The sequence below is a fragment of the Balaenoptera acutorostrata genome, chromosome 4, assembly GCF_949987535.1.
Source record: "Balaenoptera acutorostrata chromosome 4, mBalAcu1.1, whole genome shotgun sequence".
NCBI classification, from domain to species: Eukaryota; Metazoa; Chordata; class Mammalia; order Artiodactyla; family Balaenopteridae; genus Balaenoptera; species Balaenoptera acutorostrata.
The window spans coordinates 28640193-28654360 of NC_080067.1; the positions used below are offsets into that span (position 1 = coordinate 28640193).

At 45.2% G+C, this 14168-nt stretch overlaps 1 protein-coding gene across 1 annotated transcript; it reads right to left on the minus strand.

The window, feature by feature from the left end:
* Positions 1-1108: 1108 nt before the first annotated feature.
* Positions 1109-3152, minus strand: PAQR9 (progestin and adipoQ receptor family member 9). Its single transcript, XM_007188086.3, has one exon. The coding sequence runs from the start codon at positions 3150-3152 to the stop codon at positions 2019-2021; it is 1134 nt and encodes a 377-aa protein (XP_007188148.1). The 3' UTR covers positions 1109-2018.
* Between the last annotated feature and the right edge of the window lie 11016 nt (positions 3153-14168).

The window sequence follows — 14168 nt, forward strand, 5'->3', positions numbered from 1 at the left end:
TGTACTGAATTAAGTTACAGCTGAGGATTAACATCCGTGGCAGGCACAACTCTCAGTCTCTGTAACCTAACAGGAATCTCCTTGCACTTTGCCAAACATGAGACACTGACACCCATCAGCAAAACGTGCAAAGTGTATTTACGATCTCATTGAGGTCCTAAGTTAAATATAGACATATATAACGTTAACTTCTGTGTGCAATTAACACACAAGGATACTGGTTCCTCCAGGGAATTGTGCTGAGCCTCTCTGATTACAAGTACAGTAGTGATTAAAAGCATAAACAAAAAGAGCAATCTTGGCAGGAGCACCAGCCTACCAGTGCTGAGGTAAGTGTTCATCTACCTTCTGTGCTTGATCTAAATTATACCATGAAGTCAAGACTTCCCCATTCAATGACTTATTTGGCTCTTCACCCAAAGGACTTGTCAAGAAGTGTTTTAAGTATTTAAATAAGCCACCTCAGTAGTTTGTGTTAGTCTAGACTTGCCATCTCAAGTCCAGGATAACGTTTATGAGAAATGTCTTAAGTAACACTGGCCAATGTGGTTGTCAGATAGGATCTCAGGAGCGTGTTTCCCTAATTTCTCAACGATTTAGGGTGACCGCCATTCATTTCCATAGTCTGGATCCAAATGAGACTTCAGTGCTTAACTAGGCAAAGGTCATCTTATTTAACTCAAAATTTTCAGCTATAACTCAAGTAACATACTCCTGACTTTCATATTACAACTGCCATATTTACTCCTGAATACTACGATTTTAATTTTAAGCAAGGCTAGATGGGCTCAGTCTAGAACAGTGTCCTTTCACCTTCCCCGATGGCAGCATTAGGAACCACAGCCTCATTAGTGGGTTGATTTCTTCTCCTTTTAAGAGAAGCCAAATGCTCTGCAGGTCCTAGGAAGCCACTACTGGTCCTACCAAAAACTTACAACCCATACCATCTTCCTTCCCTCCTGAGTAGAATGTTAAACCTTGATTTGCAATAAAGTAAGAAAAGCTTACACCTACTGCTCTCCATATGCAAGAAACTATGTTTGAGGACCAGTCATTTGGGCATTGCTTCAAAAGGCACATTTATTCCAGTGGCAATTTGAATCAGTAGAGAAAGAGAGAATAAGATTAAAAACAAAACCAAAAAATAGGATGGGTTTTGTGGAATACATTAAAGTAAATAGCAATCTGGGACCTATACAAACCACTTAGCTCCTTCCCAATAGTTTAACCAGAGTCCCTAAGGTAGAATAATTCACAGTTGTATCATGACACACACAGGCCTTCAAAAAATACTGTTTAAAAAAGTAGCTGAGAACTCTCAAGCAGCTTGCCCTGATGTCCAGTTCAAGTATATGCAATGCAGAAGAGCTGCAAGATTCAAAACTACGTGACAAAGAAAATTCAGTGCAGATCACAGGCTTTGATAAATTATGAAAAATCATTGTATATATTACTATTTAACTAACATCTAAGAAACATTTTGAAATAATTAACGTGTGTTCACATTCCATGCATTTTCTAGCAGGTTAAGCCCTGGGTTAGTGTCTCTGTGCTCTTTTCCTACAAAGCTCTATTCTTTGACAAATCCAAGCATTCCTCACACCGAAACGGAAGTACCCAGGGATTCTGTCTACTTACCCTCTTTACTGCATGCCTGACCTCACAAGGGCTGCTTGTTATTACCTCTGGCAGAAAAGACGACTGGAAGATTGAACTGGTTGGGGTTTTATGTGGGGTTCTATTCGCTGCCTTAGAAGAATCCCTGGATGTCACAGACACCACCTGCATTTTTTCCAGGGGCAAGAACCAGCCGCCCTCTCCCTCCTGCTTGCCCCACCTCCCTCTTCCAAAGCCCTAAGTGCACTGAGACCCCCTTGTCGCACTGAACTTTTTCCCTGTGGTTTTGCAGCACCCTCCTCGAGCAAAGAAGGAAACACAACAAAACTTGAAAACAAACCAACAACAGAAACTTCAAACAAACAGGTGGGCGAGCCGGCAGTCTCCTCCAAGGCGGAGGCTCACTTTTTACTGCAGAATTCGGTGTTGTTGAGGAACTTCTTGATGACCAGCCCCAGGCAGACAACCAGCAACAACATGTAGCCCACGGTGCCCGAGAAGGTGGGCGCGTCCGGCGGCGCCTTGAGGAACTGGCTCAGGCCCTCCTCCACGTAGTACACCTGGTCGTAGATGCTGAGGAAAGTGAAGATGTGAAAGAGCTGGTGGCTGTGGCCAATGATGTCGAACAGGCCCGGCTGGATGCGCTCGGGGATCTTGCTCACGTTGAAGAAGGCGGCCACCACCAGCCAGAAGTAGCGGCGGTAGAAGTGCACGAAGAGCGTGGGGTTCTCGCCCCGCAGGTCGAAGAGCCAGCTCTCGAGCATGATGGGGCAGGCCATGCTCAGGGGCATGACGAAGACGAAGGTGCGCAGCGCGAACGGATAAGAGCACCAGTCGGTGCGGCTCTTGCAGCAGGCCACGGTGCAGGCCACGGCCAGCAGGAAGGCCACGGGCAGCACGAGCGCGCGGTAGGCGGCAATGAGGCCCGTGCAGTCCACGTGCCAGCCCAGGCGCTGCTGCACGTACGGGGTCATCACCCTGGCGTCCAACAAGCTCAGGCCGGGCAGCAGGTAGTAGTAGTAGGCCACAGTGCTGCCAAAGCCGTAGTAGCTGATGGACGCGTAGTCCAGGTAGAAGAAGGCTGCGCGCAGGCGCAGCGACAGGCAGCTGAACACGTGCGCCGTGCAGCTCATGGCGAAGGTCAGCAGCACGCCCGAAGCGTAGCACCACAGCGGCAGCAGCCACGGATGGTGGAAGGGCACGTCGCGGCCGCTCAGGAAGAACAGGCGGCAGAACTTGCTCAGGAACAGCAGCAGTGGGATGAAGTGCGTCCAGAAGTTGAGCGTCTCGTTGGTAGGCTTCAGCACCGAGGCTAGGCACTCCTGCGCCGTGCACGGCAGCCGCCGGTAGCCCGACAGGATGAAGCACTCCACAAAGTCGTCGGGCACCTCGTCCCAGCGCAGCAGCGGCTTGGCGGAGGCCGGAGGGTCTCCGGAGAGTGAGGGGTGCGGGCGCGAGGCGGCCTCCGAAGCCGCCGCGGTCGTGCCGGGCGGGCCCTTTGTGCCCGCGCTCCGGGGCTGCAGGCGCCGCGGCATGGTGCCCGGGGCTTGGCTAGGGCGCGCACAGGCGACCTCTGGCGCCGGCTCCGGCGCGCTCGCCAGTCCCCGCCGGCTGCCGTCGGAGCCTTTGTGCACGCGCCGGGGGCGTCGCTGCAGGTTCCAGAGAAGACCTGAGCGTCGGAGCAGCCGTTCCTAAAAAATAAATAAATAAGTAAATAAAAATAGTCATCGATTTCGCAGCCGCGTAGCGACCGGTAGGAGCGCACGGGGCTCGGCGGCCCCTTCGCCAGGCGCCCTGCTACCGGCTCTCGGCCGCCCGCGCTGCTGCAGCGGCGGTGGCGGAGCGGCTGACGGCGGCGCTGCTGCGGTGACTGGGCATCGCGCGGTGCGGGCGCAGCAGCAGCCGCCCCCGGCGCGGGAGGAGGGGATGTGGGAGCTGAGGCGCTGGAGGGAGGGAGGGACGGGCGCACTGGGGGAGGGCGGGGGCCTCTCTGGCTAGTGTTTCGCGGCGGCCTCGGGGGATAGAGTTGTTCCTGGGCTCGAGTTCCGTACCATCCCTCCCTCCCTCGGGTCGCAGAAGCCCGAGCTGGCCCGTTAATGATTGATGCGGGGGACCAAAGGCTGCGCCCGCGACTCGGCAGCCCGCACCGAGGGCGAGGGTCGGCGCGTGGATTCGAAACCCGACAGCCACGCGGGCGTTCGACAGGACACCGGAGAGCCGCGTTCGCTGGGGGCGGGGAGCTGCGGCCGCCGGGGGAGGGGAGAGGAGCGCAGCCTGCGCGCCGGAGCCGGGGCAGGGCGGAGGGATGCGCTGACAGTAATCTCCGGAGGGGGCGGGGGCGCTCCGGAAATCGGGGGCCTTTGAGGCCATGTCTGGATCGGGGCGTGTCATTGTCAGATACCTGGGACTGCTCCTCTCTTTCCGTGCGTGTGCGCGCGCCCGCGCGCGCGGTCCTCACTCTTCAGCACCATATCAAGCATTAGTTTGTCTCCTTTCGTCTAGCGGACTTAATTCAGGTGCGTCACTAACCTCCTTTCGTCCTTGTCCGGTCCAAACGAACGGTCCTCTAGACCGGCCTGTGGTCGCACTCACCAGGCCTCGGGGGCCGCAGCTCACCCGTGCTCCTGTTCTTGTGTCTTTAACTAGGAATTTTGTTTGGAGCCCAAAGTCCTACAACTCAGAGCGGGCTGCTCAAACTCCACGTTTTAATCAAAAATTTCAGGTGAAGACCAGGTGATTCAGAAAGCCTGTAACGATCTGAGGAATTTATTAAGAAGGGGTTCCCAAGCAGGGCTGCGCCTGAGTCAAAGGCTGATCATAAGTGGGGGGCGTTGATGACGGAGGACTTCAGGGAGGAGGTGCGTTCTGGCCCTAAATGAAAAGAGAACGGAGACGAATTCGTAGAGACTCGGAGGGGTGGCTTGGAAAAAGCTTATGCATAATTTAGCAGAAGTACCTGGCAGGCTAAGTTTGGTGGCTGGAGCCCAAAAGAAAGGAAGACTGAAGAATGGAAAACAGTTGTGATGAACTGCGCTGTGAAAATATGCCCGTAAGCCTTGTGAAAAGAGGGGCTAAAAAACCTGCCTCCTGTAAAATGTTTATCATTTCACGGAAGTTTCTCTTAGTGATGCCTTGGGGGTGTGACTGAGTCTGACTTGCATCACTGACCTGCTGTATAGTGTCATGGCAACAAGGGCTAATCTTTAAGAAACCAGGCACTGTTCTAAGTGCTTTACAGTTTAAAATTTTTTTAGGTATTATTATTTTTCCCATTTTGCAGGTAAGGAAGTGGAAGCACCACAATGGTGAATAATATGCCCAATTGGCAGAAGGGGGATTTGAACCCAGCAAGCTGCTTCTTGATCTCGTGTACTTAAAGCAGAACATCCAACAACCTGATTTGCTCAAAGGAAACTAGTAGGGAAGGATAGTCCGATTTGAGGAAAGCCTTTCATTTTAATTTTATAAGTGAAAGGCCACCTTCATCACTATAACAAATCCTGTAGGTATGTCAAGGAAGATTTACTTAGTGGTGGCTCAGAGGACTTAAGTTATGGATAAGAATTATTTATAACTAAGAAATCATTCAGTATTGTAAATGTCTAAAATTACTTAAAGGTAGTAGAAACAGTCCCTTTAGAAGTTTCCGCCTTCTCTTTCAAAAAAGTGTTTTCCATTAGTAACTGCTTTAGCAGACTCTTACACAATTAGACCAAAGGTACACTTGGGTCTTGAGCCTTTCTGAACTATCACAAATTCCTTATTGGATTTTAAATAAATGAGATTTTGCCGTAGTTACTTAACTAGTATTTTGTTTTGCCACTGTCTATAGCCTTGTTGTTTTAAAGCAAAACCTAGTTTCCTTTCACATCTGGACTAAGGATCCAGGCTAATTTGTAAAAGGGATTAAGATTCAGACATTTATAACTCAAACCTGGGAATGATAAAACTGAATCCAGGGCAGGCTGGTAAAAAAATTTTTTTTCTATTTTCTTTGTTACTCCACAAACAACCTGAGCTGTAGAAAAATGTTGATCTTATAATAAACCCCATATTTACCAACCTCTTAGTTGCATAATCAGCTCACTTACATAATCGGGGAGAAAGCATAGAAAGTTCACATCAAGTGAAATAATGGAATTGACTGTAAATGAAAGTGAAAAAACTCTGGTTAGATGGAATAACATTTATCTTTATGACTAAGAGTGGTGAGACTGGCTATAATAAAAGATGGTGTTCTTTAAAACACTCAGTATTTTATAAAGTCAAAAGATCTGTTGTAACATTCTTATGTCTTTCGGAAAGCCTTTGTGACTTCTGCTTTTCTCTTTTCTCATGCGTCTCCCACCGCACATGAGGCACAAAATCAGCTGCTGCCTTGAAGTGGTGTTCCCGAAAGCTCTCTGATGCCAGCCAAGACAGGTGTCCTGGCTGTACCTTGACAAAGCCAAGTAAAAAGGAACTAAGGAAACTGCAAAATTCACCTAACTTACTTAAAAAAAAAAAAAAAACTATGATTTTTCCTTAATTACTACCAATCTATAGAATTAATTTTTCTTAAGGTTTTTGAGATGTAAAACTGTGTTCCCCAAACCTTACAAAGGCTGGCTTTTGTAGTTTATTTTAACTCCAGTAAACTAACTGCCTCTTGTCAGTGAGAACCACGATTCCGTCCCCTGGGCTTGGCTAAACAGATAGAAGCAGCGGGCTGGCTGCCATTCCCTGAAGGTGCACTGGGAGATAAGGCATCTCTAAGGTAACCAGAACTACCAAGTCCCTGATAGAGAGGAGTCACCAGATATTACATTGGAAAGCCAGTGCCAGCATTTAGAGGCAGAAACCAGCTAGTTCTCCCAATTGAAATCTTGTCAAACCAAGGCTACAAATGTGTTTTTCACAGTTCTGTGGAGGCTCTGTACATTTGGGTGCTGAGGGGTCCTGGCTGCAAAACGCAGTCATAGGTAGGAATTGTAGCAAGCAGGACAAATGGCTTTTGCCCTTGTGGTTTGCTTTGGTGATGTTCTTATAGACCAACTATAGGTTTATTTGTGTTTCTCTCTACAGTAATAAGATGAAGCATATATAAAAATTCCCCAGCAAATGTGATGTCCTCTAATAAGGATGATGAGATATTTGTAAAACCTGCAGAAAAAAATATGCTATGATATTTGTTAATACTACACCTGGTTTTGGAGGAAGTAATTTTTTTGCTAGTCTCATTTTTAGAAAATCAATCAACTAACCAAACAAAACCTACTCTGGACCCAGTGCTTAAATGCACCCATGACTCTGTATGAAGAGAATTCTATAAGGTTTGGTCCCTCTCCTTAGAATATACAGTCTAAACAAAGTGCTTCCCTTTCCTCAAATTGAAAACAGTCGTAATGTTATCATCCAAACTCTTCCATGCTGTTTGGGATTAAAATATACACACTACTATGTATAAAATAGATAACGTGGGAAAGGGACTGTGGGAGGGAGACGCAAGAGGGAGGGGATATGGGGATATATGTATACATATAACTGATTCACTTTGTTATACAGCAGAAACTAACACAACGTTGTAAAGCAATTATACTCCAATAAAGATGTTTAAAAAAATAGATAACCAACAAGGACCTACTGTATAGCACAGGGAACTATACTCAATATCTTGTAATATGTTGTATCTTCCAATATACCTATAATGGAAGAGAATCTAAAAAAGAAAATATATATATATATAAAACTGAATCACTTTGCTGTACACATGAAACTAACACAACATTGTGAATCAACTATATTTCAATACAAATTAAAAAAAACGAAAACAAACAATCACTTCCATGTCAGATGTGGTCACTACCAGATTATAGGGTCCCGGCTTCCTAATGGTGGAAAAGCTTCTGGCAGTGGCATCAGGTGTAACTATGGCAACTTTTTCAGGGCAAAGTGCAATCCAAAGCCTGGGTAGAGGGCTCAAAGTGAGACAGAGAGTGGTGGGAGACTGAGTTCTTACCTGGCACCGTTCCTGCCTGGTTACCGACATGGTGGCAGGGTTCTCTCTCCCTTTTTTTTGGCCGCACCGCAAGGCTGGTGGGATCTTAGTTCCCTGACCAGGGATTGAACCCGCGCCCTCGGCAGTGAAAGTGTGGAGTCCTAACCACTGGACCTCCAGTGAATTCCCAACAGGGATCTCTTTTGAAGGAAAGCTAAGGGAGCCTTGTTGAGGGTGTTTTTGCCTTTTGAGGTTCTATGCCGGGAGTGACAATTCCATATGCCCCTCTCTCCACAAGTTCACCTGCTCTCTACCAGTGGTCTCCAGAGTGGTCTGCACATGAAGACCGATTAAGGTGAAGAATAAGATGTCACAACTTCTGTTTCAATAGCTCTCATCCTTCTGAATGTCCGTACTCTGTGAAGGTTGTGTAATACGCTTAATGTGGAACCCATGGAGGTAACTTACAAATAATATGTTGGGTCGTGGGGAGCGTCTAAACACTGGCAGGTAAAGGGCACGTGATCGAAACTGTTTGACGACTTCCGCCCTAGAGTCCATTGCCCTTGTTTGTCTGGTCTGCTTCCATCCCCTGTCCCAGATCCAGGATGGACTCCCCTTTCCTGCCTCTCAGGTTGCTGGAAAGGGTGTTTCGGAGTCACCGTCTGTCCTCCTACAGTCCCTAGGCTCTGATTAGCCCTGCCCAAGCCTTCAGCCCCTCCCACAGCTTTCCTGAGCTAATGCAGTCTCCATTCTGGAGTTATTTCTCCCATTTCTGCCCTTTCTGTTTCCTGACTAGAGCCTGTATTGTCTTCCTATAAAATCCTCGTATTTATGTGTTAACATTCACCCTAATTCAGAGTTACCCTTTGGGGAAGAGACTTTTTTGGTAGTGTCTTTGAGGTGGCTTCCATTTATTTAACTTTAGAAACAGTGATACAAGTGTGTAAGATAGATGACTGAGTGCCTGCTTCTCAGTGCCTGCTTCTCATTATTTATTGACAGTTTTCCTTGAGACACAGTGCTTTGCACATAGTAAGTACTCAACATGTACTTGCGATTGGGGCAATTCTTTTCAGTACTGTAGATCTTTAAAAGGTTAGAATCTTAGAATAGGCATGTCCTGTAACCCTTTGGTCATCTACAGAGTTCGTCATCTAGTCCAACTCTCTTCCCATTTATCATAGTTGTTTCAGTTTATTGATCATACACTGTATTCAGGTACTGGGATAGGTACTTTACCTATATTATCTCTAAATCTCAGAATACTCTTTGTAAGGTAAATCCACTGTCCTCATTTTCAGACAAGAAATCAGAGGCTCAGAGATGTGAAGCAGTTGGGTGGCAGAGCCAGAGTCAAACTATTAATTCCAAACTCCCCACTCTTTCCTTTATGGGGCACTGTCTCCGGCAAGGCTATGGTGTAGCGAGCCTTGAACATCTCCAGCAAAGGCACCTATTACCTCATATGGTCTCCCCTTCCATTTTAAGCATTTTAAATGGTTGTTGTTGGAGAACTTTGTAAATAATTAAATGAGCACAACTGATGATAAAAAAGCCACTGTTGCGTCTTGGCCTAAAGCTCAACCATAAGTGTTATTGAATGTGGTCACTGGTTGGATCTGGTTAGAAAGTCCCCGAAAAGAATGATGCCAAATTAGGCGTGTGTGCATGCAGTATGTGTCAGCTGCGTATTGATTATCCATGGCTGGAAGGTACATTTCATACAAAGAGCATTTTCCTGTAAACAATTAACATCTGTTGTTACCAGGGGGCTTGCCATACCCTCGATCTCTACAAAGAGGCAAATAGCAGATTCTGTGATTTCAGAGATGATCCTTGCATTTAGTACAATATTATTGACTACAGTGATTGATTAATACAGAAAGGAAAATATTCTGCTATGGTTTCATTTAGTTTTTTTCTTTTTAAAAATTAAAAAAAATGTTTATTTAGGCATAATGCACATGCAACATTATATTAGTTTCAGGTGCACAATGATTTGATATTTGTATCTATTGTGAAATGATCACCACAATAAGTCTAGTTAACATCCATCACCATACATAGTTACAAAAAAATTTTTTTTTCTTGCATTGAGGACTTTTAAGATCTACTCTCTTGGCTACTTTCAAATATGCAATACAGTATTATTAACTGTAGTCACCATGCTGTACATTACATCCCCAGGACATTAATTTTTTTAACTGGAAATTTGTACTTTTTGACTCCCTTCACTCATCTTGCCCACCCCCAGCCCCTGCATATGTTATTTTCTTCCTCTGTCTGACTTTTTTCACTAGCATAATGTCCTCAAGGTCCATCCATGTTGTCACAAATGGGAAGATTTCACTCTTTTTTATGGCAGAATTATATTCCATTGGTGTATCCATCTATCTATCTATCTATCTATCTCTTCTTTATCCATTCATCCATCTGTGGACACTTAGGTTGTTTCCATATCTTGGCTGTTGTTAATAATGCTGGAATGAGCATGGAGGTGCAGATATCTTTTCGAATTAGCATTTCCGTTTTCTTTGGATAAATACTCAGGAGTAGAATTGCTGGATTGTATGGTAATTCTATTTTTAATTTTTTGAGAAACCTCCATACTGTTTCCACAGTGGGTGCACCAATTTACATTCCAATCAACAGTGCACAAGGGTTTCCTTTTCTCCAATACAGGTTATTTCTTACCTTTTTGATGATAGCCAGTTTAACAAGTGTAAGGTGATATCTCACTGTGGTTTTGACTTGCATTTCCCTGATGATTAGTGATGTTGAGCATCTTTTCATGTACTTGTACATCTAGCTTGTTAATATAATGATTTTCTTTTTCTTTGAGGTACAATGTCTATTTGTTGAAAATATTTATCAACATAATTATCTTGGGACCAATCACAAAACTAACTGAAGGTATCGTATCTTACATATATTGATTTTTTAAAGAGTGTGATCTTGCATTCACCTTGTACCCCATTCATGTGAAAACCACAAGAATGTGGTTAATAATAGGACTTTCCTCCACACATTTAATTCATTTCTACACGATGAACAAGGAGCGTTTTTTAAGGAACATGCGTAGTCCCTTGGTCACCCAGTGGCACGTTTCCTTTGAGCCATGTGTTCTGAGAATTCTATGGTCAAAATGCATTAGTTTTGTTTTATTCTTGGTCCCTGCCCTGCTCCTCCACACTTCCACCAAACTCAGCTTTAGATACCTCATTCTCACACACACTAAACTCACTGATTAGAGATAACCCAGTGCTGGATAGGGATTATTGAATAAATCTATAGTGAGCATTCAGGAGACAGGCCAGTTGTTTATTTAACAGGCGATGATAAACACCACTTATGCACATAGCTGGTACCTATTGCTCAGGGCATGGAAAGGCAGAGGAGCAAGTTGGAGCACAACAAAGAGAAGTCAGAACCATCCCTCTTCTCACTTGGAGGGGAAATGGGTCCACAATGTTCTAATGCAACCACTTTGTGATTACTTATTTAATGCAGCCATTTTGAAACAAGGAACGTTTCAATGCTGCTTCAAACACCATTAAGCTTCTGATGTTTTTACTTCTAAGTAATGTGCTAGACAGACACCTGCACCCCACCCACGGAGGTCAGGGCTGGGGTGAGGGTTAAGCACCATCTGGCAAGAAAACTATGGAAAATGAAGAGTCGTGACTCATCCACACTTGTTCATCTCAAAGAGAACTGTCATTCCTGGATTATTTGTTTGTCCCTTGGTTTCCATCTCTGTTCTCTGATTTCTCCTTTACTGTACCAATGCCCAGGCTCACTTCTTCTTCTTCTTTTTTTAAATAGATCTTTATTGGAGTATAATTGCTTCACAATACCGTGTTAGTTTCTGTTGCACAGCAAAGCGAATCAGCCATATGCATACACGTGTCCCCATATCCCCTCCCTCTTGAGCTCCCTCCCATCCTCCCTATGCCACCCCTCTAGGTCATTGCAAAGCACCGAGGAAGACCTAAATAGACATTTCACCAAGGAAGACATACAGATGACCAAGAGGCACATGAAAAGATGCTCAACATCACTAATTATTAGAGAAATGCAAATCAAAACTACAATGAGGTATCACCTCAGGCCGGTCAGAATGGCCATTATCAAAAAATCTAGAAACAGTAAATGCTGGAAAGGGTGTGGTGAAAAGGGAACCCTCTTACACTGTTGGTGGGAATGTAAATTGATACAATCACTTCTAATTAACAGCTTTGAATGCAAGAGCATGAAACTGACTTTGTTTTCCACTTTAAATTGCATGAATGTCCACTCCTATGTTTTGGAAGCTTCCTGATTATACTAACTTTATTTAATTGGGTCAGTGTTGGGAGGGAAGGGGGGTGGGAATGGAATGACTCTTCCGGCTTACAATTCTATCTCATATTGCAAGCTCCAGACTGCATCGGAAATCCTCAATTAACATTTCTAACAGGTCCTTCAGTAATGTACATATATTCTATCTACTGGCATCAAATTCCTTTGCAATAACTTAGGGGAGACAGGCTAATCCAGGTCTGATAGATGTCAGCACAACACTTTGTTTTCTCATATTATTAAACAAAATTAAAACAAATATCGAGTAATTAGATGTGGGCTTGTCAAAACCATAAATTTGTAAGACATTTTAAACAATTCAGAAATAAAGTAGAAAATGAAAATCTCATAAAAAAGGGGATTAGAGATGGAAGAAGGGGTGAGGAAAGGCTATTTTTCTTGTTTTATTTGGTAATTTAAAAACCGGTAGTGATTTTACACTTACGTCAAGAATCTTTTTTTTTTTTTTTTTTAGAATTTTTTTTTTTTTTTTAATTTTATAGCTACTTTATTTATTTATTTATTTATTTATTTTTGGCTGTGTTGGGTCTTCGGTTCGTGCGAGGGCTTTCTCTAGTTGCGGCAAGTGGGGGCCACTCTTCATCGCGGTGCGGGGACCGCTCTTCATCGCGGTGCGCGGGCCTTTCACTATTGCGGCCCCTCCCGTTGCGGGGCACAGGCTCCAGACGCGCAGGCTCAGTAATTGTGGCTCACAGGCCCAGCCGCTCCGCGGCATGTGGGATCTTCCCAGACCAGGGCTCGAACCCGTGTCCCCTGCATTAGCAGGCAGATTCTCAACCACTGCGCCACCAGGGAAGCCCACGTCAAGAATCTTTTGACTTTGCTGTGAAGAATGTTCTATCTCAGGAGAGACAAAGCATGGTACAAATACTATAAAAGAAGGAATAAAATGGGGAGGAAGGAGAGGATTTCTCTGTGTGAGAGGGGCATGGAAATAGCCTGCCTTAGTTTCCAAATTGGAATGGTATTGTATTAGGGCTGATGTGGTTCTTAAATTCTACGTCAGCCTCATGGTTGATGGCAGAGAATCATCGCCCCGGTGGGGGACGGAGGGGAGTCCCTTGTCGGGGGGAGGGGGGGCTACTAAATCCTGTCCCATGTGGTTGGTGGTCAGCTCACGGAAGAAAGGGATTTTTAATCTACATCACTCATCTTTTAAGACAGAGGTTGCTAGTTACCGTGCTCCCTCATTCAATCCTCTCTCTCATCCGCTGCACCAGGCTTCCTGCTGTCCCTCTAAAAGCATGTGCCACCAGGAGAGGCTTCGTGTCGCTGTGCGCAAGCTGTCCCCTGCACCACAGCCTGGCAGCAGGGGCAGGGAGGTCTGACAGGCAGCCTGTAATCTGCCGGCCACACTCTGAGCCCAGGCATGGGCTGTCTCCCCAGAAGAAAGGGTGCCTTTCCCTGACTCACTGCTGGGCTGACAGCTGCCCCTGGGCCCTTGCACTTGCTGTTTCTCTCTGCCTCAGATGCCTTCTGCCCTGACATTCTCCCTTCATTCAGTTTTCTGATCAACATCACCATCTCTCAGAAAACTCTGCCACCCATCCGATCTAAAATGACAGCCCCCGTCACTCTCTGCCTCCTCACCCTGCTTTATTTTCTTCATATTTTACTAGCTGACACTGTGTAATATATGGCATGATATATACTTCTTCATTCTTTCTCCCCTCCTGAAATATAAGCTCTGTGAGGGCAGGAACTTTGCTCTCTGCTGTATCCCCAGCACCTATCAGAGGGCCTGGCACAGAGAAGGCACTGAATCAACATTTGTGAAATGTTTAAAAACACCCATTTCCAAGGCTTTCTAAGTCCAGAGTTAGGCTCAGTTCAGAACATTTGTACTGACCCTGTTCAAGCAGACTCTTCTCTAATTAACTGATCTCCACAACCCAGAAAAGCTAAACCAAAAATAGAAAACACAAAAGCTGTTGGCTGAGAACCTGTGACTAGGGCTGTGGTGTCTGCACTTCAGAATCAATCACTTGGGGACCTTAACAACAAAACCCCCAAATGAGGCATGCCACCCCACTCTCACCACTCCCCTCAGCTGAACCTCTGGAAAGAGCCCTGTTCACTTGGTGGACAAGTCATTTATCTGGAAAGAAACAACATATAACGTGGGCTATTATGATAGGAAGACTTACCAGTGCTTTGATTTGAATTTTAAAGGTCAATTCTAACAAAGTAGTTTGTATCAAAGAGAATT